Source organism: Pimephales promelas, chromosome 12 (assembly GCF_988280905.1).
Source record: "Pimephales promelas chromosome 12, fPimPro1.hap1.1, whole genome shotgun sequence".
Lineage (NCBI taxonomy): Eukaryota > Metazoa > Chordata > Actinopteri > Cypriniformes > Leuciscidae > Pimephales > Pimephales promelas.
In genome coordinates, this window is record NC_142780.1 from 25,180,832 (window position 1) to 25,207,146 (window position 26,315).

A 26,315-nucleotide genomic window follows, 5' to 3' on the forward strand; every position below is an offset into this window, starting at 1 on the left:
CATCTCTCCGGGTTGCCCATCAACGTCCCTGTGTCTTACCTCCACCTGAGTGTTTGTTCCCCGATCTGTGTGTCACCTGACCAACTTGAATAAACAGTTTTACTTGCTATTGTTTCCTACTGTTTCATAACAATACATTCAAAACTGACTTAATGTTCTTGGGGTGAGACCAAAGCACTTATGGGTGTTTCTTCAACTTTGGCTACTTTTATGTTTGGTTGGTTTCTACAGTATTTGAATGAGAACAAATTCAAATATTGAAATATTAAAAAATATTCAAATGTAACAGAAATGCCATTCTATATACAGTATGTAACTATGTAACTGTGGTGGGAATTTGCATAAAAAGCTTGTTTTAAGATAATTTATTTTCGAAAAATTCCACAGGGACAAAAGCCCCTATAGTTGAGGAAAACACCAAACTATATCATATCTACACACATACAGTAGACCAACATTCACACGCCAAACATAACTCCATATCTTGTTCAAAACAGAAATCATGGTGTGAAGCAGGGTTCACTATTTGGCCCATTTCAGATTTTCAAAATGAGAAAGGGACGTGAGAAAGGAAATCGTCCATGTCAGTCTAATAAACACACTGGCTCTATTTCAGAGAAAGAGATCAGAGGCTGAGTTTTTGCTCTGATAGTGTTTCTCACATTTCTCTTATGTCCAAGTGGTGACCTTCATCTACTGTAAGTGAAAAGACTAAAACATTTTCTGTTAAGAGAATGCTATATATTTAAAAATACATATTTCATTTGATTCCAGCAAAAGCTGTCGCAGGGTACAGAAATGTCACAGGCCTTTCCATTTGACCAAATAGGGAATAAAAGAACTATGTTATTCTCATAAACACCCTTGTTACTTAAATAGTTGTATTAATGCCACATGCATCTTCCCACGCTCTTAATTCAGTCCATAAGCAGCCTTTTCAGAGCAGTAAAAAGAGCCAAGAAGGATAACCAATTGACCAAATAAAGTGACTAAAGTAGACAGGCAAAAATCCAAGGGTGGAAATAGTGTGGATATTGTATTGACCTAAACTAAAGCATATTAGATTAGGTGGAGTGGTACTGCTAATAAGTCTGAATGTTTGCTGGTTCGATGTCCTCAAGAAGCAAGCCACAAGACATCAATATTGTTTATAATAAGTTAAAGGGATAGTTGACTGACTTTCTTCTGCAGAACACAAAATACATTTATACTGTTTTGCCCATACAATAAGAGTCAATGATGTTCAAAACAACATTGAGCCTATTGACTTTCATTGAATGGATAAAAAAGGCATTTTTTTCAGAATTGTCATATGTGGATGAACAATCCATTTAATGCCTATGATAGCATTGCATGAGACTCTTGAGACTCATGAGACTCGGCTCTGGTTTGTGTAAAAAAAAATAGTATCACTTAAAAAGTATCACTTAAATGGCAAGAAGACAAACAATTAAATAAGCAAATAAGACAAGCAAATAATCTCAAATGCCGAAAGACAATCACTCGTGTGAACCTTTAGGAAAGTGCAATAAGCAAGATCCACATGTGCATCATTAATTTGTGAGATTACTCCAAATGCCAAAAATATGTACTTGAACATTGAGCAATAATAAAGATAAAGTACTGAAATTAGAGTTCTTCAGCATCTGGAGGAGAGTGTGACTCACATACACAAACAAAAGCGAAGACTGCATCAACAAAAAATCAATGTGATACAGTACATCTCCAAAACATCAGCAAAAGTGCAGAAATTCCCCTCCATCAATAATACAATGTCTGGTTATGAGTCAGCACTGTGTTGCATGAATTGTGGACTTTTTATAGAGGTGAGCAAACTATGGTGCCAGAATGATGACTCAGATTCTTTACTTTCCTGTTTGATAATGTCCACAGAGATTGGTCTGTTTACACACAACACTCTGCTGAAAACTCAATGACAAAACCATCAATATGTGATCTAGCACACACAACATAATCACACTTCTCCACTTATCTCTCAACACCAACTAAGAGGGAAGGAAAATGGATTTTTGATTTTAAGGCTGCTAAGGCTAAAAGTTTCTTATGTGAAACATCCTTAAATATTAATATGTATATTAAAATAGTCTTTTTCTACATTTGGATGAAAAAACAGTCGAAGGCAGAAAGGCAAAATTAGAGGTATTAAAGGGGTCATATAATGGTACATGCACTTTTTCAAGTTGATTGTACTGAAATGTGTGTTGGCAGTGCCTGTACACAACCATCATAATGATAAAAACCCATCCAGTGTGTTTTTGTTTTTTAATCTCCTTATATATTTTCCCGTCTCAAATCAAGCCATTTAACCGTGTGACGTCAATAAAACGGATGCCCCTCCCACGATTGTTGATTGACAGCAGCGTTTCAACACAGACCCGCACTTAGCGAGCTGTCATCATGGTCCACTATTGTTGATGTATTGGAGCAGAATGACATCTAACCAATTTTGGTGTTCTGTTCTTGGGTGTAATAACAAACACAGCAGTCATTTTGATGTTCCTAAATCCAAACCGCTGAAGACACAGTGGCTGAGATTGGTTTTCGAAGGGAATATTCCCCACGATCAACGTCAATGCTTTTATGTTTGCGCAAATCATTTCTCACCAGACTGCTTTATAAACGAAAACAGAATCGGTACCAACGATCCATATCCCTATACTGCACCTCCAGAAGAATTGAGGGTAAAGATTTATTAACCTTTAATCTTTGCAAATCGCTTATACGCTTCACAATGAATGTGGCTAAGGTTTACACTCAAGTTACATTACAGGATGTTTTCTATGTACAACGTTCTCAATATAATTCATAATCCAACATTTACAATGAACAATGCGTAATGGTTATTGTGTTATTACAAACTGAGTATGTATAACGTTACATCAGTAAACACATGGCGTTCGTATCTCACTATAGATCAAAGTGACATTCAGAAAAGTCCTGTTCAAGAATTAAAGGGATAGTTTACTTTGAAATTAATTTTTGGTATGTTTTAGCTTACCTCAAGGGCATCCAAGATGTAGTTGTCTTTATTTCCACATTATTTTCAATTTTGATATCTTTAGGTCAAACCATTCTTGTCTGTCAGTCATATAATGGAGGTATATGGTGAACCCCAAAAATCACACACCCTGGACAATGCAGCTTTGTTTAAAATTTTGCCAATATGCTTCTAATCTAAATCACTATTCCTATCTGCAAATCCACTATCCAGCAGAGCAACAGAACAGCACATTTTGTAAAAAACAACAATCCACAACCATCTACTTCCTTTAATTGTTAAAGGTTAGGCTACACTCTGACTTTTGACCCTGCCATAAAAGTAAGATGATTGTTAAGAAGGGTTGCCATAGCTGTGGGACACAAACAGATCACGTGCCAGTGAAAGTCCCCTTCCTCTGCATGCGCTTCTATTTTTAAAATGTTTAACATGTTGTCCACAAAGGTAACAATGTCTTAAGTGTTGTAAAAGGGGGCTTTTTTAATGCTTTCTGGTAAGGTAGTAAAATGTTCTTTCAGTCCAGTGGGGTCTCAAATGGTTGATGGACATTAATAGTCCCGTTCTAAAAAGCAAGCAAAAATCTTTACAGGCCTGGACTGCAGGTGTAGGACTTGCACTGAAAAAAGCTGCATTGAATTTGGTCATGACCTCTAACAATGGTACAAAAGCACTGCCTAGTCCATCAAATTAAAGTGTAAATTCTGTGAAATAAAAACGAATGCCGCTATTTGTGCTACGGTCAAAGTGACATTTACAAGGAGATTATTCATAGCCTACTGAACATAATTTTTATCACTTGCTGATTTTATTGCTTCTAGCTTTCGTTGTTGTGCATGTGAATATATAAGGGCTCATTCCCAGTTTTTTCTTCTTTTTTTAAATCAGATTAGTTCATTCACAACCAAAAACCATGATTTTAATTGGACAAAAATGTGTAGCACAGGGAGATTTTTATTTGCAATGTTTTCCTAGAAGATAAAAACTGTAAATTTATATTGTCTATCTACTAAAAGCCAATTTTGCTATTGTTTAGTAGTGCAATAGATGACTTTAAAGCAAACACATGAGACTAAAAGCCACAAAACTTGTGTCTCGAAAGGTAATGGAAATAAAATGCCAGGCCAGACTTGAACCTAAGCTCCCATGAGTCAACACCCCCCTAACCGGAGTTATTTTGTTTAAATAAGGAGACATCCTATCTTTTATTAAATCATACAGTCTCTGAAGTACCAATTGTATAATGGATGTAAAATAAAATTCTGAGACCTCATGGCCAAGAGCGAGTCAAGGCTGGGTAAATACGCAGTCAATCCCTCCGGGCGCTGTGGTCAGGCTCATAACCTGCTCTCAAGTATATCAACCCTGAGAGTATTTTTCTTCTTCTGTAATGTGCACCAGTTTTCCTTTATGATTCTCAAAACGGTCTGTCATCATCTCTTTGTACCAAAAACCAAGTCTCTCCAGTTGTATCTTTTCATCAGGGCACTGAGGAAGAGGATCAGAACAACTAGACAAAAGGAATAGGAAACCACAAAGGGGACGGTTTAAAAGTAACAGAGAAGGTGACAAGGCTAGCTGAAAGAAAGTGGTCCATATATTATAGAAGAAAAAAACTACTTTGTAAAATGCGACTGTGGTTACCAACTATTCAGAAACCCAGAATATGCACAGGAACGAGTACTGAGTGACTAGAAAACTTACAATTAAATCCATTCTGATCAAAACAATTCAATTTTAATTTCCTTGTACACTCATTATTGCGGTGCATTATGGAATTTGAACGAGTGCACTCGATAACATCTACTATACTTTCAGACACCACTACAAATGACTGTCCCTTCAAATAATGCCCTATTTAAGGTTATTTCTAACACAAACTTGGTTCAAAAGAGACATTCGTCTTAGAATATAACTGCAGTTTGTCATGCCTGTTTCTGATTCACTTGAAATAATTTCCTTGAATGGTCAATTTGTTTGTGAAATGGACTACACTTGTGTGATGTACTGTATGTTTTGATTGGGTTAAAGAACTTTCTAATAAGAGTCCATCGTCCGGGAATCAGGCTACACCCAATAATCAGGTTGTGTTTTATTCATTCTCTCAAAATGAGCATTTCTTGCAGTAATAAGAACCAGTTCTCCATTCACTTGACTGTCCCGAGAACAATACAACCTGACAGCTAGCTCAAGAATTGGACGTTAATGGGCAAAGTGTCAAATGAACAATGCACACACACATTTTTTTCCCAAATGGAACCAATTTTATTGTCTGGAAGAATAATTTAATTTCAGCACTTAAATGAGTTATATAAGAGAGTTCAGAAATCATTTGTGGAGAAGATCCAATTAAAACTCACAAAAGATTATGGTAACACTATGGTAACACAGTATGGTAATCTTTGTTCCCATACAATCTTTGTTAGTTCACTGTTTGTTCATGTTGACTAATATTGATAAATACATTATAAATAATTATAATTTTAATTCATGCTAACTAGTTAACTGTTAACAAATGAAACCTTATTGTAAAGTGTTCCCAAGATTATAAGCTGCTGCTTCTTCCCATGAAACCTTTTTATTTATAATAGTTACAATTAGAAATGTATGTCTAATGCTAAATCTAATGCTCAGGGATTAGGAAAACATGGAGTTGTGAAATTAATTACTGTTTTTCAGAGTTTATAAAAACAATTTAATGCAAATTTCCACAAATGTGCATAACATCATATCTGTCGCTACAATTTGCTTTGGTACAATACATTTTGGTACAATAATTGCCCTCTTTCTCACATGAGAGTCACAACATTGTTTTTTAACCTTGGAGAGCTTTTATAACCTTCCTTAGGTTACCAGCATCTTTCAAATGCCTTGCTTCCTCAATATTAAGGCTAAATTGCTTTCTGCCTGTCAGGTAAATTCCTCCATAAACTGTCCATTCAAATAGGTCCATTTGTCTGAATCATGGAAGACTGATGTGTTTATCTTTTGTTTTTGTTTAGACAGAAGATGTCAATTATCTTAATGGATCTCAAATGGTTTTGCCATTTTGACAAACCACCGAGATTTATGAGCCAAGAGAAGACATTTAGAAACATTCAACATTGTTAAAGAGGATATGTTGTTGTTTTACACTTGCTACACAAGCTGTGTCATGACAAGGACACTTCACCTCACATCCAATAATGATACCTCAATGTAGCATGACACCAATGACAGTAATAAATAAAGCCAAAACAGACATTCTAGAAACTGGTCTAAGCAGACTGACAAAGCAGGGCAGTGACAATGTTAAAGGGATACACCACTTTTTGGGGGAATAGGCTCATTTTACAACTCTTTCAGAGTTAAACAGTTGGGTTTTACCATTTTCGAATCCCTTCAGCCGATTTTCTGATTCTTTGAAGAATATCAGTAACCAGACAGTTTCTGGTCCCAACTTTTTAACTCTGGGAGGAGTTGTAAAATGTGCTTATTTCCAAAAAAAAGTGGAGTACCCCTTTAAAGGATTAGTTCACCTCAAAATGAAAATTTCCTGATGATTTACTAATATTATTTAAGAAAATATTTCAGGATTTTTCTCCACACAATGGAATTCAATTGCAACCAACATGTCCAAATCAATGCAGTTTCAAAGGGCTATGAAGTGCTTCAAAAGGCTCTGGAAGATAGCACTTCATAGCCCTTTAAAACTGCATTGATTTGGACTTCAACATGCTGGTTGCGCTTGAAGTCCATTGTTTGGAGAAAAATCCTGAAATATTTTCCTCAAAAAACGTAATTTCTTTTCCACCGAAGAAAGAAAGACATGAACATCTTGGATGGCATTTGGGTGAGTAAATTATCAGGAAATGTTCATTTTGAGGTAAAATAATCCGTTAAGAAATCATTGGCTACAGGCTTTACAGGAAAAGTAAACATAATGCTTCATCAACTTCCATATGCTGTCCAAAAAATCATGTTTCAGATCTAGAGAAGGCTGTATACTATTACTTAGTGATAGTTTTAACCTACACTCTCATTTTGACTCAGGGAGAAACTGAGTTCAACAGATTTCATTTCTTCACAAAAAGCAGCCCCATGAATGCATATGAGGGGTGTATAAATGGATTAAATAGTCATATTTAGTTAAATAGCCCTGAGTTAGTTAAAATGAAAGTCTGACAGGTTGGCTTGAGGAGAACGGACATAGATATAAAACATTACACTTGTTTATGTTCCTATCTTGATGCTAAGTTTTTTTTTCTTCTTTCACATTGTTCATGCTTTTATATTGTAATAATATACGGTCTTCTATTTTGACTTTGGTTTCATGCTCATGTCTTGCACATTTTTAATGTTATTGTTTCATTGGTTTTCTTTTGTTCTTCCATGTTATTTGTCAATTTTCATTTAGTATAAGTTTTTCAACTAAGTTTTCTTCTCTCTTTTATTTATGTTAATACTACTTTTAGTTAAACATAAAAACCCTGGGCTGAGCCATTTCGTTCTTTGCATTTCTAGTCTTGATCTAAGAATCAGCCAAAAGTAATTTAACATACAATCCAAGTACACAGACACAGCAGGAGCCCTCTTAATGAGATAACCATGATCGGAAGCCTTTCTCAGTGGACACGTACATTCAAGGCCGAGTATTATTTTTACAGAGATTCCAATCTACCACAAAAAATATATTTGACAAATATCAAACCACTTCTTACTCTGAAAGCTTTGAACTATTTTCACTTAGGGATGTATGTGTTACTGAATGAAAAGGAGGAAGATGGGATTCTCTTTTCTTTCGTATTGTGATCTAAATGAAACGGCTTCAAAATGTAGGACTTAATTGTGTCCATCGGGAATCTTGATCCAGGACCACAAAACCATGGGTCAATTTTTTGAAATTGAGATTTATACATTATGTGAAAGTTGAATAAATATAGTTTTGCGATGACGGGCCCAAGGCCTGGCACCACTGCCACCCTGGTGGCTTTACAGTAACTGTGCATGACAGGAAATATGTATTTTAAGCTTGTCAATTTAAAGGGGTACTTGGCAACTCTAGCCATTTCTTTGCTGATTTTCACTTTTGTTTTTGCATGTTGTCTCAACGAGCTTCAAAATTAAACCATAAACGATCAAGTGTTTACAATACACTCACACAAGAAAAGCTTGTGCCGGAAACTTAATTTGACACCATTCATTCACATTCTCCTTACATCTAAAGTCATTCACTTGCCCACCAGGGTGGCCATCCATGTGAAAAACTGTCACAAAACACTCGGTAAATGTAATCTGATAAGAACTGGATTCATTCACTGTAAGTTGCTGTTCATGTTGTTTTACATATTGGATCATTACCATCAGTTCTCCTTTAATTTTACCTGCTTTAGTGCATGCAATTATGTAGGCCTAAAAGATTGATTATGTCAAAGCTACTGGCATTAATATGACTGTTCTGTAAAGCCTCGATAAGTGTAATAAGTTTGTTGACCTTCAGTTGTCAAAATATTCCAGAGCATATGCTATCATTAGAGCTGTCCATCACTTTATCGCATTAGGCGTGGCATAATTTACTTTTACTTACTTTTAGATACAAAGTCATATGATTTAGATTTAAAATCAAATTTGACAACCAAGGGAAAAACCTTGTTCAAAATCAATAAATAAGATTGGACAGCTCCAAATTCTGTAATGTTGGTTTTATAACAACATTATTTTTTGCATATTCACTTGAATCACTTCTATCAAGCTTTGTCAAGTCATATTATATTTACACAGCAGCTAATCAATAACAGCCCTGGGGTATACATTTGCATAATCTGGATGTACTAAAAAAATAACATCTAAATAATTTGCAAATCACAAGATGGGATAATTATTTTATGTGCCTCATATGCACTTTATAAATAATTGTAATTTTCTGGGAACTAAATTTGAACCACACTAAAATCAAATTAAGTACATTTTTATCAGGTTCCTTCCTGATAAAGTCTTGTAAACATATTTACCTATTTTTAGCTAAACATTTGCACATGAAAAAGACCAGATATGACAAACTATTTGCTATTGTGGTCACCAAAACAACAATTGATATCCGATGTTTATTTATAAAAAAAAAAAAATCAAAATGTGTTTATGTTCAAACGCATATATTATGATGTTAAACATGTATTCTAATATCACAGACTAAAGGTGATGATACACAGGGCAACTTTTTGAGCAATGTTGCTGGGCAATCTTGCCAAGCGATTGTTGCTTGGGCACTTTCCAATTGAAAATGGGCAATACATTTCTATCTGGATAATTTAGATCGGTCGTGGGGCCTGCGCCTCATCTGGTTGCCCGTTGACGCTGACATTGCCCAGCAACATTGCTCAAAAAGTTGCCATGTATCATCACCATAAGTTTCCAAGCTAAATTACTCTAATGAATTACATCATGTCTCAGTTAGAAATACTGTTCTGCTGAAACACTGTCTGGAACCTTACAATTTGTCAAAAGGAAAAATGTGAAGGACAAATGAGCATGGAGATTGCGATCAAAAGGCTGTTTTGTGCATGCATGCATGCGTGTGTGTGTAAGTGTGTAGAGGAGTTGGATAAGGGTGACTGGCACTTAATCTCTCTGTGAACAGTAGAGCACTTTCCTCATTTAACCACTTCACTTCGATCTAGTGCTGGAATGCTTTACTGCTACACTGTGGGTGGTCAGTCTCCTCTCCTATATGCACCTGGGCACACCTGGGTTGCCATACATACACACACTACTGGAGCCCACCTAGAAAGAGGTGACCGACATCCGCACCTGACCCTCCCTGAGAGCTTAGATGCTCTCCGTCCAGACAAAACGAAGTCTGTTCCATCAACCTTTCATTAGCATACGGACTCAACACACACATTTATAAGAGTCTCAGCTGCATAGGCACTGTCCTTATCTTCTGTAATGTCCACAGGTTATGCCTCACTTCCTCAATATGAAGGCAAAATTGCTTTCTGCCTCTCAGGTAAATTCCTCCATAAACTGTCCATTCAAATAGGTCCATTTGTCTGAATCATGGAAGACTGATGTGTTTGCCTTTTGTTTTTGTTTAGATAGAAGATGTCTATTATCTTAAAGATACAATATGTCATTTTTTCGCTGCATTTCATCATGTTAAACTATACAACATAAATTAGTTTTATGTACATTTGCTCGCCTGTCTAATAAAGTATATGTAAGAGCTCTGTCAAGTCGAAGTTAGTCGCGTACGTGGAGCTCTCGGCACCTCGAAATGGGATTTTTATTACAAAATGCTTACATATTGTACCTTTAGTACCTTCACAAACCTCTTAGAATTATAAGCCAAGAGAAGACCGTTTAGAAACATTCAACATTCAAGAGTATCTGTTGTTGTTTTCCACTTGCTACACAAGCTGTGCCATGACAAAAACCATGACAAGGACACTTCACCTCACATCCAATAATGATACCTCAATGTAACAGACACCAATGACAGTAATAAATAAAGCCAAACAGACATTCTGTAGAAACTGGTCTAAGCAAACTGACAAAGCAGGCAGTCACAATGTTAAGAAACCATTGCAAGTGCTTTTTCCTGACAGGAAAAGTAAACATGATGCTTCATTAAACGGTCTTCCATATGTCATGATGCTGTCCAAAAAATCATAGAGATACAGATACAGTATTCTGTGATTTACAGCACAATTTGTTTAAAAAGTGGAAATATAACATGACAGAAGCTCATGTTATCTTGCATCCTCGACCTCAATGCCCAGCAAGGCTGCAAATGCTTAAGTTACAGGGTAGAAGTAAAACTAATTAAAATTTCTGAGATACCAACCAAACATCTGTTAGTTTTAATGTCAAAAAACAAACCCCTTCGTTTCTGGCATGAAACATTTTTAAATCAGCTCTCATGGTAGTTCAGCATAAAGTAGGTATTTTTCTTCCATTAAGATTTACTTTATGCAACATTCTGCATCTGAAGAAAACAACATTAGCATTCAAATTAAATCACCTGCATTTTCTTTTGTCGTATTGGAAGAAAGCATCTGGCAAGGGGGAGATTAAAATGTAATGGTCTCTGCCAACAGTTCCAACTCAGTGGAATTAAATTGAATGCAATGAAAAAGTTTAACATAATATCACTGTCTATATTTCTTTGACTAACTATTCAAAATATTACTACTTTGGCTGGAAATTGGCTGATCATTTTCTGGTATACAAAAGCAAATGTTGTTTTTTTTCTAAATTACTTAACCATGGATGAAAATATAACAGTTGAAGATCCAACATGTACTCTGTATCTGTCTGTCTTAATGTAAATTACTGATATAATAGCCAATAAAAAATAATTCATATTCTTCAAATATCAATGGCTAAGCAGACATACTTGTAGACAATGAAAGTGTGACAAATTGTGCAACCCAATTTTAGTGATATACTTGTACTGACAAACAGTTGCTATTTTATCTAGTTCATTAAAAAAAATTAAAATGTCAAAAATCAAGCAAGATTCAAACCTTTCACGCTTAACATTCAAGGGGAAATGAGCATGCAATTTGAACCATGCAACTGCACTACCAAAATATGGTCTTTCTTTACTTTGAAGTGAAGAAATGAAAAGCCTCTGTGCTTGGTTACACTTGACAGCCCTTGACTTTTTGCTCATTTTATTTACCTCACCCATATTTACTTTCATTTAAATGCAAAACTACACATCTTATGGAAAACCGCAACCCACTTTGAGATTAAACACACCACACATGTGACAGAACAAGACAAGCATGTGTAACAGGGAGGCAGTCAGATGTAAGAATGTAGGTTTAAAATAGGACACAATTGTCCAATTTAGATAATTCTTTCAAACAATTGCAAAGGTTGTTGTCATCAGAATGCTAATGCCAACTGATGATTGCCAAGCAATCTAGAAAGATCAATAACAATGGGGTCAATGCTCAGGTTAGTTCACTTAACCCCTGTTGGTAGATACTGAAACTACATGGCAGCCAAACACATTTTTATTCTGTGGTCATCAGTTGTTCTAAACTTAATAAAGCATGTAGCAACTGCAATTGAAATGAAAGAGACATTTCCCAAAATAGCTCTTTTCCTGTAACAATAGCTCAGTCCCACTTTGAGGCATTTGGCACAAACAACAACCACAAGGGGGCCTTGAAGTCTCCAATGCTCACCCAGAAGGTGCCACATTTCCAACCGAGCTCTTGTTTTCCACAGCAAGTTGAATGGGCATCTGTTAGTCACCTGTGCTCCTAAAAGCACATTTTCCCCATGTGAAACAGGATCTCCGCTTGGATGCTAGGAGAGTTTTGTGCTGCGTTGTTTGCGTTTTTGGTTTCTGGCATGGCGTGAAGCCAGAGGCTAGAGCTGTTGGCCTCGATTCATACAGGCGGTCATTAATGAGAGATAAAGCACAGACACAGAAGAGGTCTGTGGAGAGCAGGGCAGCTCCCTCTTTCTCTCCTTTGCTCCACAGAGACCTCTTTCTCCTCACTCTCGTCTCTTACTGTGCAAAGCTTCCCACAAACACAGGGATAATATCCTGCCTGCACCTCAGGCAGACACAGGGAAGGGCTGTTGAGAAGGGAGGAGGTCAAAGGGGCACTGCGCAAACTCCAGCTTGTGGACGTGAGGCCCTTACATTTTCAGTCCCACAGCATCAATTAGCATGTTGTCCTCTCTGCTTCTAGAGTGAGGAAAAGTGAGAACACTCAAGCCCTGTGATCACCAGGCCCGTGGGAAGGCAACAATGCGCCAATGGAGAACCACAGAGTACCGAGTGTACAGCCTCTCACAGCTCCTCTCAGGGGTCATTTCCTACCTTCTCACTTAATTTCCTTGTTTTGGTTCATGAGTTGTGAAGGATGGTTTTTCAGAAGGCTGCATGAAAGAGCAAATGTTTCAATCAATGTTGGACTTTATTTACAAGCGAGTATCGCTATCCAAGCGTAAACTAGAACCAGTGTTATGCCTGAACTATCGCTCATAGAACGCGTTCATATTTTGGGCGAACGTGAACTGAACGTACTATATAACTGCCTGATGAAAGCATGCTCTCTATAAGGTGCCAGATTTCTAAAGAGCCTTCCAGGCGAAAACCTGGCTAAAACACACGTAAACAGGCCTTAATATGTAGCGAAGAAAACCCCAATCTGGCAACGCAAGACACCTGTGTGGCACCGCGGCCGCGGTTGACAAAGCAGCGAGCGAGGAGGCGTCGTATGATCATTTAAACGGATTCCCAACACTGACTAAAACCCACCAGATGAATGACTTAAGCCATTGATTACACAAACATGAAGCTTAGCAATGTCCTGACACATGGTAGTCAGAAAAAAAACAGGGCACAACCAATGACGTAAGCACTTGACCAAAAAGTACTGTGTGGTCAAACATTTGCATTGGTCTGATAGTACACTGCACTCCACCAGAGAAAAAAGTCTTCAAAGAAGCGAGATAAAATCAATGCTTTAATGTAGAAAGTCCTTTTACTGTAGAATGTCCTTTTTGTCTATGCACCTTATTTGGACTAATTTTAAGGTGTAGTGAGTGATGATGGTATCAATCCTCAAAATATTATTATTTAAGTTATCTATCCATCCATCCATCCATCCATCCTAATGGTTTAATCAATAGTTTATCAAGCAAACGTCCATTTTTATTAACTTTTCTAAGTAAAAAAAATACTCAAAATGGCAATATCTTTATATATCAGTTCATTTTAATGCTATTTCCTTGTATTCAAATTCAAATAAATGTAATTCTGAATCGGCATTCATTCTAAATTCAGCTCTTAATAAATCTTAACTCTGAATGACTTAATGTCCTTTAACACTTTAGCTGCTTGCTAATCACCTATTATTAATATATATTGCACACAGTCTTTTGTGCTGGAGGTTCATTCTTATGTTTATGTAATCCTCTTTCGTTCCTTATAATGACTGCAGAGACTCCTGAACGCAAAGATGGAGCAAAATCCAAGGCCTCTCTTTTAATTAATCTCATTAAATTACGTCTCTGTCTATAAAACAAGACAAAAACACTGAATTGAGCTCATTAGAGTCAGAGACGTGGGTGGAACTGAAAATCCACGTCATAAAAACATGAAAGAGTTAGAATTGCTCTCACACCCCGAAGCACCGCATGAGCTTTAAGTTGTGGCACCAGTCTAGCAACTACCAGCACCACAGGCACAGGAGGCACATAAACGAGAGCCATTAATACATATTACGATTTTTTTGATAGCAGGAAAAGGGAAACACTTTACTTCAAAATCATACTGTAAGCGAGCATAAGCTAGTTTACACAAAAATGCACATCAAAATCGACACTGGCCCCGCAACATGCCCCTGAGCCACATGCCAACCCTTAGTTTATTTCATTTAGCATTTTGCTCTCAATATCTAAAGTATAAATATTTAACATCTCGCAGTAAGAAACGCCTTTTCAGATTAACATGGTCTAAAAACAATAACACAGCCTATATTCTTGAAAAACAGCATCATGACCTCTATAATGAGTGGGTCACTGAAAATGTCTTACTTCAAAAACCAGTTCTGATTAAAGAGTGTATTTGCGTCATTTATAGGCCTAAGAAAATGTTATTTCTTAGCTGGGGTCAACATAGCTGAAATGACTGTGAAATGAGTGTGCACTAAAAAAAGACAACACAGACCTGTGATCTTCATACCTCAACCAACCCTATGCATTCATGTACATAAAGACACCTTTCAGAACTTTCTGGTAGTGTGCACCTGGTTTGAAAATATGACCTCATTCTGAGGCGTCCCTTGTGCAGATTAGAAGTCATTAACCTTAACGACAGGCAGCGTGCTGTGTTGTCATCAGTAGCCTACCTTACCTGTGGCAGAGTGCCAAAAGACGTGAGGTTTGATCAGGCTATGGTCCTTCATTTCAGCACGGGAAACTGACACAAAGGGTTCAAGGGGACGTAAAGTCCACCCTAACGAAAACAAAAGTGCAGAGTGCAAGCACACGCAGCAGAAGACTGGAAAAGTACAAAGAGAAATGAATCAAATGTCAGGGAAAGTGATCGAGTTACAACTGAGGGTCAAACAGGGACAGATTAACTCCACTAAATATTAAGGCAAACAAATAAATGAAGTATTTATATAAAGTGTCATTAACCAGGGATAAGAGTAAAAATGCTACTTAACTGGCTATATAATGTAAGAATTTTCATATATTAATTGCACGCACCGACCCACCCTTCCCCCTTGACTCGAGGTTGCCAGATATGCTGCAGGATCAAGCAGGAACGTATGCTGCTACAAGAAGCTTCCAATGGCAAGTGACGAGTTCTACACAGTGAGGTTTTTTTTTTTTTTTAAAGGCATCTCCTATACAGATCCTTGATTTTTTCCGTACTTTGTCATGAAGTATTTCGGATTCATAATAAGTTGTTTTTTTTTTTTTTGGTTTCGCAAAGTTAGACTTTTTTTTTTTATCCGATTCTGACACGTTTATATCTGCAACTGTGGTAGGGAAGAGCTGGTAACCTCAATGCCGCAACAATACTGAGTCCGTGTTTGGTAGATCGGTGGAGGGTGGCGCTCCAGACCAAAACACAACATGACAACATCAACATCAGTTGAGGGCTGCAACTTCACTTTTTAAATGACAATATCCTGGCCGGACTACTGTTGTCAATGATATAAGTATTTCAAATGAACATGATTTCTTAATATCTAGTGATATATCAGGGAAAACGTATGATTCATTGAAATAAATTTCTTGCATACAGCTCCTTTAAAAAAAACAAGCCCGTCCTCGACTTGTAACTTATGAAAGGACACGACAGAGACAATTTGGACACGATGAAAAATCTAAAGGATATAAAATCAATACATTGATCTACCCCTTTAACTGTTTTCTCAATCAATTGGTAGGAGGTTTAGGAGGTTTGGACATCATCACACCGAGTAAAGAGAAGAATCTAAACGCTCAAAACACACAAAAACATACCAATCGATTGCTCAAGGTCAGTAATGTTTACATTCAAGGTCAGAATGTTATTTCACTCACTATATGTTTTTCTCAAGCATTTTTTGTAGTGACCTGACAGTGTTAATAAAAAAAACTTGTAACAATATACACAGGCTAATTTACCACTGAACGAGTGGGTGGAAAGGCAGGGCTAACACTTTATTTTACTATTTTACTTTATTTTAACAAATTACCAATAATTATTGTAACACTGGAGAGCTACGCACTTCACGATCCAAAGAGTGAATGTTTTAACCACAATTTAAGAATTGCATTAGAAAATGAGATAGCCCTTTTAATATGTAAAGTTATATATAGTCAAAAGATTTTTCAGCATCATGGTCGCATGCAGTGCGAGTTCTTGAGGTGATGCCACAGCAACTGAACTGGTCAGGACCTTGGACAGAGGCTGCTTGTTGATCTTACCAAAAGATAATAAAAATAAGGTTATGGGTCTTATTCTTATTCTTTGTTTTGTTTTATAGCGAAATGGGGCTTACTAATAGGATTCGTATAGCTTACGGATTAAGGCTGGTTAATGTAGCCTGTTAAAAGAAAACTTCGTGCGTTGATCCTGAAGGTGCCACGTCACGGCGCACGTCAGTTCAAGAGCACCTGTAAACTGACTTGCTTTAAAAACAAGCAGCAACCGCAAACAAAACAAGCGTGTGGCCCTTTAAATCTAATTATAGTTCCTCTCGAAAGTGATATCCACTGCCCTGCTGTCGTATTAGCATACAGTTAACACAAAATGTTATTTAAAAAAATAAACGTCAAAAAGTTAAAACAACTAATTTTTTTTTACCTTATTCAGGTGGGGGTTGCGTGTAACATCATACCCCCTCTTCTTGGTGTAAACAAAGGTCTTGGTTTGGTCTGCTGACTTCTGCATCTCCCACTCGACAGATTCCTGTTTGACTAAAGCGTGTGCCATGTTGCTTCCCCTTTAAATAGCGCTGAACTCAACAAGTGCACGCGCTGCATCACAGACAGGAAGACGTTAACGTTACTCAGCCAGAGTGTCACTGCGGTGGCGTGTTTGTCGTTATCGCAAAGCTACAGTGTGTAGATAATAGCTACAAAAGCTACAAGTCGATAATAGTCTGCCAAATCTTATCTGGGGCAGAACATTATATGATTTACGGGGCTAGTTGTCACAGCGTTTGTATTGCAGATTTGACTAAGTAGGGTAACGTTACTTATACAAATGTATATTTTCTTTAACAGTGGTTTTATATTTAGGTTCTGGAACCAACATATAAAACCGTTCTGGAATCCAAACTGAGAATTTTAATCTCATATTTTGCTATAGATTTTAAGTAACACAATAAAACTATAGAATATAGGTCTAGTTCATAATTGTTTACTTTACAGACAAGCCTATACAATACAGGTTAAATTGTGACAATGCTCCCTATAGGCCCACAAAACGACAACATACATTAAATTAACAATTTCTTTGACAATAACAAATGTTGCCAAGTTTTTAAGGTAACCTATGTGAGACTATGCAGAAATAAACCTAAAAAAAAACACAACCATGAGAAAAAAACTAGCCCTGGTCTATATTATACCTTACCACTAATTTCTGATATTTAATATAAATGTAATCTTAAACAATTTGTAATATTGATTTACCCATTTTTTTTTTCTTCTTTTTTTTAATCTTAAAGAAAAAATACCAACAAACTGGTATGTGGTGTGGTGTCAGGTGCTGGCTAGCAAGGTTGCAAATTCACAACCCAGATTTCATTTCAAGTTGCTCAAAATGATGTAATATGGCTTTGGATATAATACATAATGAAAAATTGCTGAGTAAGACACTGCAATTCTGCAATTCAACAGAATTTGTAATACAAAGCTTATTGTTCCCATAATGGACTCTAGAACTATAGATTAAGATAATGGATGTGTGTGTGTGGCTTTGTGTCACTGTGAGCATTACCTCACTCACCTTACATCGCACAAGGCCATTGAATTAGTTAAACTGTCTAATAATGATAAGAAGGATCAAGTTTCACAAATGAGCACGTCTGAGAGCAGTGTTCTGGCTGAACCTTGCCCTGTTTGTGTGTGTGTGTGTGTGTGTGTGTGTGTGTGCAAGATATCTGGTTCGTACAGTATGCTGGTATGCATTCTTATACAGACTTAGTAGTTAGGGTCCTCTTACAGTGATGCTTGGTCACTGTGACTGCTTAGAAATGCCCAGGGCATTTGGCCCTGATCCAACACTACATGCCAGGGGCAAAAATGTTTAAATTGGTTGCGCATACCATTACTGTTCCCATATGAACAAATATGTATATATGAGGCATGTGTCTACAGTGTTAATTAGCAGGGATTTTGAGCTCCTTATACACAGCACATTAGAGAAAGTAAAGAAAGATGGCGCAGCTTTAAGGAACTGGCTCATTAAAGAAGCTGACGGATATTCTGTGACCTTCAGACATTTCCCTGTATGTATGAAGTGTGACTCAAGGGCAGCTTGTTCAAGTGCATTCCTTTTAGCCCCAAGGCCTATGTCGCTTTATCTTGGCTTTAGGCAGGCTAAATGTGGGAGATAGTGAAGCTAGCATTCAGAAAAAAATGACAACAGAGACACAGTAATATCGCAATGCATTTTAACTCTATCTTTCGTCCTGATGCATTAAACGCACAGCAGTTTAATTTTTAGTTGATTTAAATATAATGATTTAATTATATAATGCAAGTATTTATTATATAATACAAGTATAGAAACTATTAGAATAATGTTTAAATAGGATCAGGACATCAGGAGACTCTTCTCCCTATTAGTGACTGGTATGAGGTGATTAAACGTCAGAAAATAAACTGAAAAAAAAAAATGATTTACAAGGACAGGGAGCAAACCAGACTCTTGACAGTGCCAGGTTTGAGATTATGTCACTAAATAATCCCAACTTGCAAAATAAATCAAATATTTATTCTACTAAAAAGATTGTAATGGGCTGATTTTTTTTTTTTAGAGAAGCACAGCCCTTTTAAATCAGATGACAGAAAGATAAACACTAGCTGTCCAAACACAATGTTACAGAGAGTGATAAATGGAGTGATACATTGGGAGCACAATGATGCTCAGATAGGGGTACATTCAGTTATTTTTTTATTACACACAACACATCAACAGGACAAGACGAAAATGAAAATGAATAATATCTTAAATTATATCTGCAGTTTCATGGAAATAAAAAAAAAATGAATTCAGTAAATAAAGGAAGTTTATAGCTATTTAACAGACACTTGTTATCAGTTGTAAGTGACCTTGCAAATGCAATTTATTATTAGCCAAAAATATTTGCAGAAAAATTCTGGCCAAAATATATTACAAATATTTGCCAAATATACTTTGGAAATAGCATATGATATTTACTGATAATAAATAAATGGCCATAAAATATGAGGAAAATAAGTTAAACATATTGTAAATATATTTTAACATTTATATAACAATATATTTTAGCCATTTGTGAATATTTTGATATAAAAACATAAAAAATACATTTTTACTCATTTTTGCAGAATGAGTTACATGAGCTGAGAAATAAAATTAACAATAGGCTATATAATGGCTATGCTATTGAAAAAAGGCAGTGTGTAAAATATACACAATATTAAAACGGTAAGGTTATTTTATTAGTGAGCACTGCTTTTGCTGAATTTCACTTTCTATTGTAGAAGGTTTTCGTTCCCTGTTCCTTGCAAGTGGAATGATCTTCCCAACCCATATCCGTAACGCCGAACCCCAGACAATATTCAAGAAACAGCAGAAAACTCATCTGTTCCATCAGCACTGCACTTTGCTGAGAGAAACAAAAATGCCCCAATGCTTTCTCTATTCCTTAATCTCTCTCTGTAGAATCCTCTAAATGATTTCTGAAACTTTGCATTGCACTTCTTGTGTTTATTACCTCTTTGTGATGAATCGCTTGTTGTAAGTCACTGGATAAAAGCGTAGGCTATTCTAAATGTATAAATGCAAATTCTTGCGAAACAAGACAACAGCCTTACACCACAAGCTGATTGTCAGCAAAAAGAAAAAAGCCTCAGTTTCCTATTTTCTTTATGTTTCTTACTTCTTCATGTATAAGGAATGGTTTTCAACAAATTCCTGTTGTCAATTTGTGCTTTCAGAACAATATAGATAGTATTTAACATCAGGGGTAAACATGCAATTATCTGCACACTCTATGTTATCTGGTTCATAATAACAAGACTTGCTTCCGGCTGTGTATAATTATATTTGCAAAGGTGTTCAATTCAACAATAAGGTTTTGTGATTTCATACAGGAATAGGAGCCTCCATATGACACACTCTATTCTGTTTGGGCCCAATAGAAGCCCTTAAATACAACACTGAGCTCTTCAATCTGAATCAAAGCCACAACATGGCCAGAGATCAACAGGATGAGGGAAATATCTACACAGCCCCAGAAAAGACAGTGAATGATGTTCTTGATAACAGAGGATTGCTGAACTTCCTCCCTAACCCTTGAAAACCAACACCTGGTGTTGCTGCAGCTGTGATGTATGATATTAACACACTCGCATACTGATAGAGTGTGCAGCGAAACACCTATATTTCCAGGAATGAGGAAATTATACTCCCTGTGCAGTGATGTATACCTGCCAATGCAAACTGTATCAGTGGAGAGTTTCTCAATGAGAAGCCGCTGTGGGAGTAAGGGGATCCCTCTGCGCTGATTCCGGAAATTGCACGGATAATTTGGAATAGGCTAAGTGCGAATGTGACATTCTTATGTGCTATAGAAGGTAATATCTTTATTTAGGAACACAGTGAAAAGATTTAGCGGTTGGTGGTTTGGGGAGCAGCGAGAGAGTGATTGAATCAGAAGAGGTGGGAAATGGAAAGAACAAGGCTTTAAAATGCTATAAATCTGTCTTGCATTATTGCCTCACATGTTCACTTTGGATAGGAAAGAAACAATGCACAGTCGTTCATTTCTGCTTTAGGCAAATACATAAATGCACAGTGTCTCAATGAAACACATTGTATGGTGTGGTGTTTCTAGAAGAAGATTCCACTGAGCTTCATCAAATGAGGGAAACGCTCAAACACATTAGTTCCACTCAGAGGGATTTTTGCTGATTTTAACCAGCGGCATTCTTATATCCCGTTAAAAAACCACAGCAGGGGTGAGCCTGGGGAACCACACATCTAACCTCTCCAGATGTCTGTGACAGAGCTAAGGACAGAGAGTGCAAGACAGACTGTGGCATCAAGTATAATCTGTTCTTTGCATACTCTTAACTGATAAAAGGGCCCTTTTTGAGCAGGTGAGTTAAAATGGAGCAATAAACAGCAGTTAAAGAACTCTGAATATGAATTCAAAAGCCCAAGTTTCATGATTCTTGACCAAAAGTTGTAAGTTAAGGAATAAGATAAGGGAAAATAGGAAAAGATGTAAAGTGACCAACCATAGCTTGATTTCTTTTAGTATGATTTGGTAAATTTATCTGAAATAAATGATAACACAGGCCACCTATAACACAAAATAAAATACAAACATTTTCCACTATGAAGAAGCTTTTGTGCATTGAAATGTTTAGATAAAGGTTCTGCATGGAACCATCTATTCCAATAAAAGAAACTTTACAGAGTGTATTTTTAAAATAAGGAATTTGTTTACATTTTATTTAAAACAAAACATTATAAATATGACCTTAAAATACACTTTATATCGAATTATATAAATACATTATTACAATGAAATAATAAATAACACTATATATATATAAACTTTTTCAGAATTTGAATGTTTTTATTTTTGTAATAGTATTATTTATTATTTTATTTATATTTATTATTAAAAAATAAGCCATATATATATATATATATATATATATATATACACCTTATTTTTTAATTTCTGTCATTCTACCTAAAATTAAGATAAGAACAGATTATTTCACAGCCATAAAACACAGCATACAGTTATGCTTGTAAACATCTGGATTACTTGGTAGTACCCAAGTACAAAACTCTGAATGTCTTTCATATATTTTGATGCCATTAACCTGGCAAACCTTTGCGAACTCATCAACTTGTTCTTCATATAGTGCTCATAACACATTTTCCTTCATTTATTTTACTGTGATTCTGCTATGATTCATCTTCTGACGTGATCGTACAAAGTGTTTGCACGTGTTTAATGGTGACTAATCAAGCATGCTAGCACACGAATGGGCAATGCAAAACATAATACAAAACAAAGAATGAGAGAAGGACAAACAACCATACAGCGTAATGCAAGACAGGTCAAAGGTCATACAAAAGGGAACAAGAGTTGCTTCTGATCTTGGCTCTTTGAAGTGATCTTGCACAAATAGGGAGGCCAATGTGATTTAGCAATGTACTGCTATGTAAATACTTGACTTTCTGCATGACAAGAAACTTATTGGCAGTTGCGCTGATGTCATATTGCAATCTTAACTTTTTGGTAAATTGACTTCTAGCATAGTGTATTTGCAAAGTTTGGTGTTTGAATAGGTGCAATTTCGATCTGCAAAGGATGTGTATTGTGGGTTTTTTAGGTACTTCTGCCCCAGAAGTTTTCTGAAGACACCCAAATGCAAGTCTCCAGAGTCTGACTATGAGTGCTTTGTATATGAAAATCTTGTATTACACTTAAGATTTAGTAGAACAACTAAATAACCTGTAAGATAATCCAACAGGACCCTGGCTGTTAACAAACTCCTGACACTGAAACGCTGAAGGCACTAATCATCAAAATTCACAACCAAAAATGGAAGTCAATATCTATTTATCCTTTCATTGTAAAATGTTGAACTTGTTTCAAGCCACTAACTTGACAACTTATATGTCATCTTGTAGGCCAAGTCCAGGCCAATATCAGAGCAGAATGACTCACTGTGCCAAATCAGTGTGTTTGCTTAGGAACAATTTCTGTTTAGTTTGTATTAGCTGCTTGCATGCTTGAAGTGCTCTGCTCCTCTCTTGTGTATGCTGGCAACTTCGCCTTGAGCACTGGAGGTCATGTCTCTTAGAGAAGTCTATCCAAGTGTCTTACTTTAGCAGCAGTCTTGATGGGCTACTTCTATCAAGATGTGGACATCCTTATAACTTCATGTATGCATACAATTCTTAAAAAGGTATTCTATTTTGAAAGTTCCTCTGGGGAAAATGTGGTTTGAACCACGGTTCTGGTTGTTTAAAAACTTTGGCATCACATGGCATAAAAAACAGATTTTAATAAGATCCCTTAGATTAGAAGATCTTTGTAGTGTTATAAATAAATGCTAATATTTTGAATTAAAACATGAAAAACTAAACTTTTAACGTTCATCATTAAAAAAAATGTCTACACAAGATATATTGTTGATGCATAATACCATTCAAAAGTTTGTGGTCAGTATGATTCTGTTTTGCCATTTGAAGAACAAATGATATTTTAAATATTATATTCAAATAGACTGTAAAAACTATAGTTGGTTTAACTTAAAACAGTAAGTTACCTGTTTGCCTTAAAAATTTTGAGTTCCTTGAACTTAAAAATTTGAGTTAATTCAAGAAGATTAGTTTAATAAATAGTAACTACAATAATGTTATTCGAACAACATTAATTATCTAAGTTGATTTGACAAAAGAAAAAAAAGGTTGCGATAAATTGTGAAAATAATTGTTTTGTTTTTTTTAAATTGCAATATTTCATAATTCTTTACTGTATTTTGATCAAATAAATGCAGCCTTGGCCAGCAGAAAATACTTTTGTTCAAAAACATTAAAAAAAAACTTACTGACCCTAAAACTTTTGAACGTTTTATATCTTTGCTTTGCTGCTTGTATAGTTTGATGTATAATGACACAGTATCCTGACCTTTGACCCATTTGAATGTGTCTAAATATTTGTTGTCAACAAATTCAGTATGGCTAACCCAAAGCTATTTAGATTACAGGGGAGAGGGGGAGCTGGTTAGGAAAGAGGCGCCCTAAATGTCTCTCTCTTTCTGGGAGGAAGTTAAAATAAGAGATGGAAAGGTGAAAGCCAGCTGAGATGGTTTATGACCATGACCAGCATAAATAAACTGACTCATTAATCTACATAGCCTTCATTGATTCTCTAAGGATGTGCCTAAGCAGCTACTCAACACAACACTCACGTTCCCTTGAACTCCAACTGTCTTCGTTTGCATGTATGATTATGGATTAGCAGTGAGTAAAATCTGACCAAGCTGTTGGGTAAACTGGATCCGGTCCACCAGCTAGACCTACAGTATACCAGCCCTAACCATCATAAACCACCCCGGTTTATGCTGGATTTTTCAGCAAGGGAATCAGCTCTTAATTTTATATTAGCCATGACTACTCAAAATAAACGCTAGTTGCAATATTTCTTGACACAAACTTCAAACAGCAAACTCATGCACAAAACCAAGTGGTTCACCCTGGATCATGAAAACATGACTTCTTTTGACAAAGAACACTCTATGCAACCAGTGTATCGCACAACCATGAGCAGAAATATCACTTAAAGCTATTCCTTTCAGAGCAAAGCTGCCAACCACTCATGTAGCAATTTCTAGCCCTGTTAGAATGATCATTTTAACCTTGCAGCTCAGACACAGAGAAGTGGCTCTCATTTGAGACAAGAGTTTGATTCTGCTCTGTGTCGTGTACCCGCCCACACCGCCTCCATCATTTGCTGTCTTGTGTTCTGACTCTTATCATTAAAAAAAACAATAAATATAATACCAATGTGCAACAATTTAATAAAAATAATACACCTTGCATTGACAAAGAGCTCATGATCATTGTAGGGGCACATTCTCTACTTTGGAGGGTGGAGGCCACAGTCTAAAGCGGTGAGATCACCTTTCTCTGTTCAAACTTGACAGAGAACAGTGCTGTGAAGGGTGCTGATGTGAGCATACATTGCATGTGGACGACTGAAAGACTGACCGTTTCCCTAAGTATCTGATTTGGACAGAGAACTAGAAAACAGAAACATCGAGAAACGAGGAAAGAAAGGCAATATACCTGAACGTACATTAAGTGTTATATAAGGTCTTGCAAGATGCAGTCCTGAATCTTGCTAATTCCAGCAGTCACTTTAATTCCAGAAAAGAAATTTGTGCCATTTTGTGTCAACCGTATTGTTTGGTGAAGTCTTTAAAATAAAATAACCCCCAATCATTTAAAGTGAAAAAATGTACTTGTTAAGTGAAAAAAAAAATAGTGTTGATCAGAAATCTAAAACTTGAATTTGTATAATTTAACAAAGGAGGATAGATTTAAAGACAAATCTTTAAAAAAAAACAAGTTTAAAACATATGTTGGTAATCTATCTTAAGTTTTCAACTGGAGGTTCACAGAAATGTGTTTGTGTTCTGAAAAAGTTTGATGTAAAGACAAAGTAACCATCAGCCTACTTAAAGAGATAGTTCACCCAAAATGAAAAGTTTGTCAAGTTTGTCACCCTCAAGTTGTTCCAAACCTGTATGAGTTTTGTTTTTGTTAAGCACAAAATCAGACATTTTAAAGAATAGCCATTAACTTCCATCGGCTATTATTTTTGTCTTCTAGCTATGGAAGTCAATGGGTGCCGTCAACTGTCTGGTTACTGACATCCTTCAAAATGGCCTATCTTTTTTTCTGTTCACCAGAAGAAAGAAACTCAAACAGGTTTGGAACAACATGAGGGTGAGTAGCCTAAATTATGATAGCATTTTCATTTTTGGGTCCGACCGTGTCAAGCCGCTGACTTTGTGCCACCCCAAAAAAAAAAAAAAAAAAAAAAACGCTGGCGGTCATCGTTAGCTGGGTATGAACTATCACATCCCAAAAAACTCCCTTGCATGAATCATGAATGAATGTACCTATAGGTTACTCCAATTGATTTGAAATGGGAAAAAAAACTGTAAAAATAGTTCATCCTTTTTTTATGAGACTCTCGCCCTTTTTATAACCTAGTTTATGATTTTAGCCTCACAAAAATTATTAAAATTAATTTAGATTTTTGCATGATTCGTATTTTCCCCTCAAGAATCTAAAGACAAAAAAGAAGCTTGACGTCATTCACCCACACAATAATCTGCATAGATGTGCACGCAAAATGAAGAGGCGTCCTTTTAACTCGCAGACCCCCCGCTCGAGTGTTTACCACATCATGTACACGGACCCAAGTGCCAGTGATGTGGGAACGGAACCGAACCACAAAAGTCACTGCTGCGCTATTGTGCGCTCAGTGGAACGAATCAGTGGAAAGCCCTTTTGAATTCACGACAGACTCTT

At 36.3% G+C, this 26,315-nt stretch overlaps 1 protein-coding gene across 1 annotated transcript in view; it reads right to left on the reverse strand.

Moving 5' to 3' along the window:
- The window catches only part of me1 (malic enzyme 1, NADP(+)-dependent, cytosolic), a 70,936-nt gene extending 53,914 nt beyond the window's left edge, over positions 1-17,022 (reverse strand). The window contains exon 1 of the mRNA XM_039680029.2: positions 16,830-17,022. Within this exon, the coding sequence (XP_039535963.2) occupies positions 16,830-16,958 (129 nt within the window). The 5' untranslated portion in view covers positions 16,959-17,022. The remainder of the gene's footprint in view (positions 1-16,829) is intronic.
- Between the last annotated feature and the right edge of the window lie 9,293 nt (positions 17,023-26,315).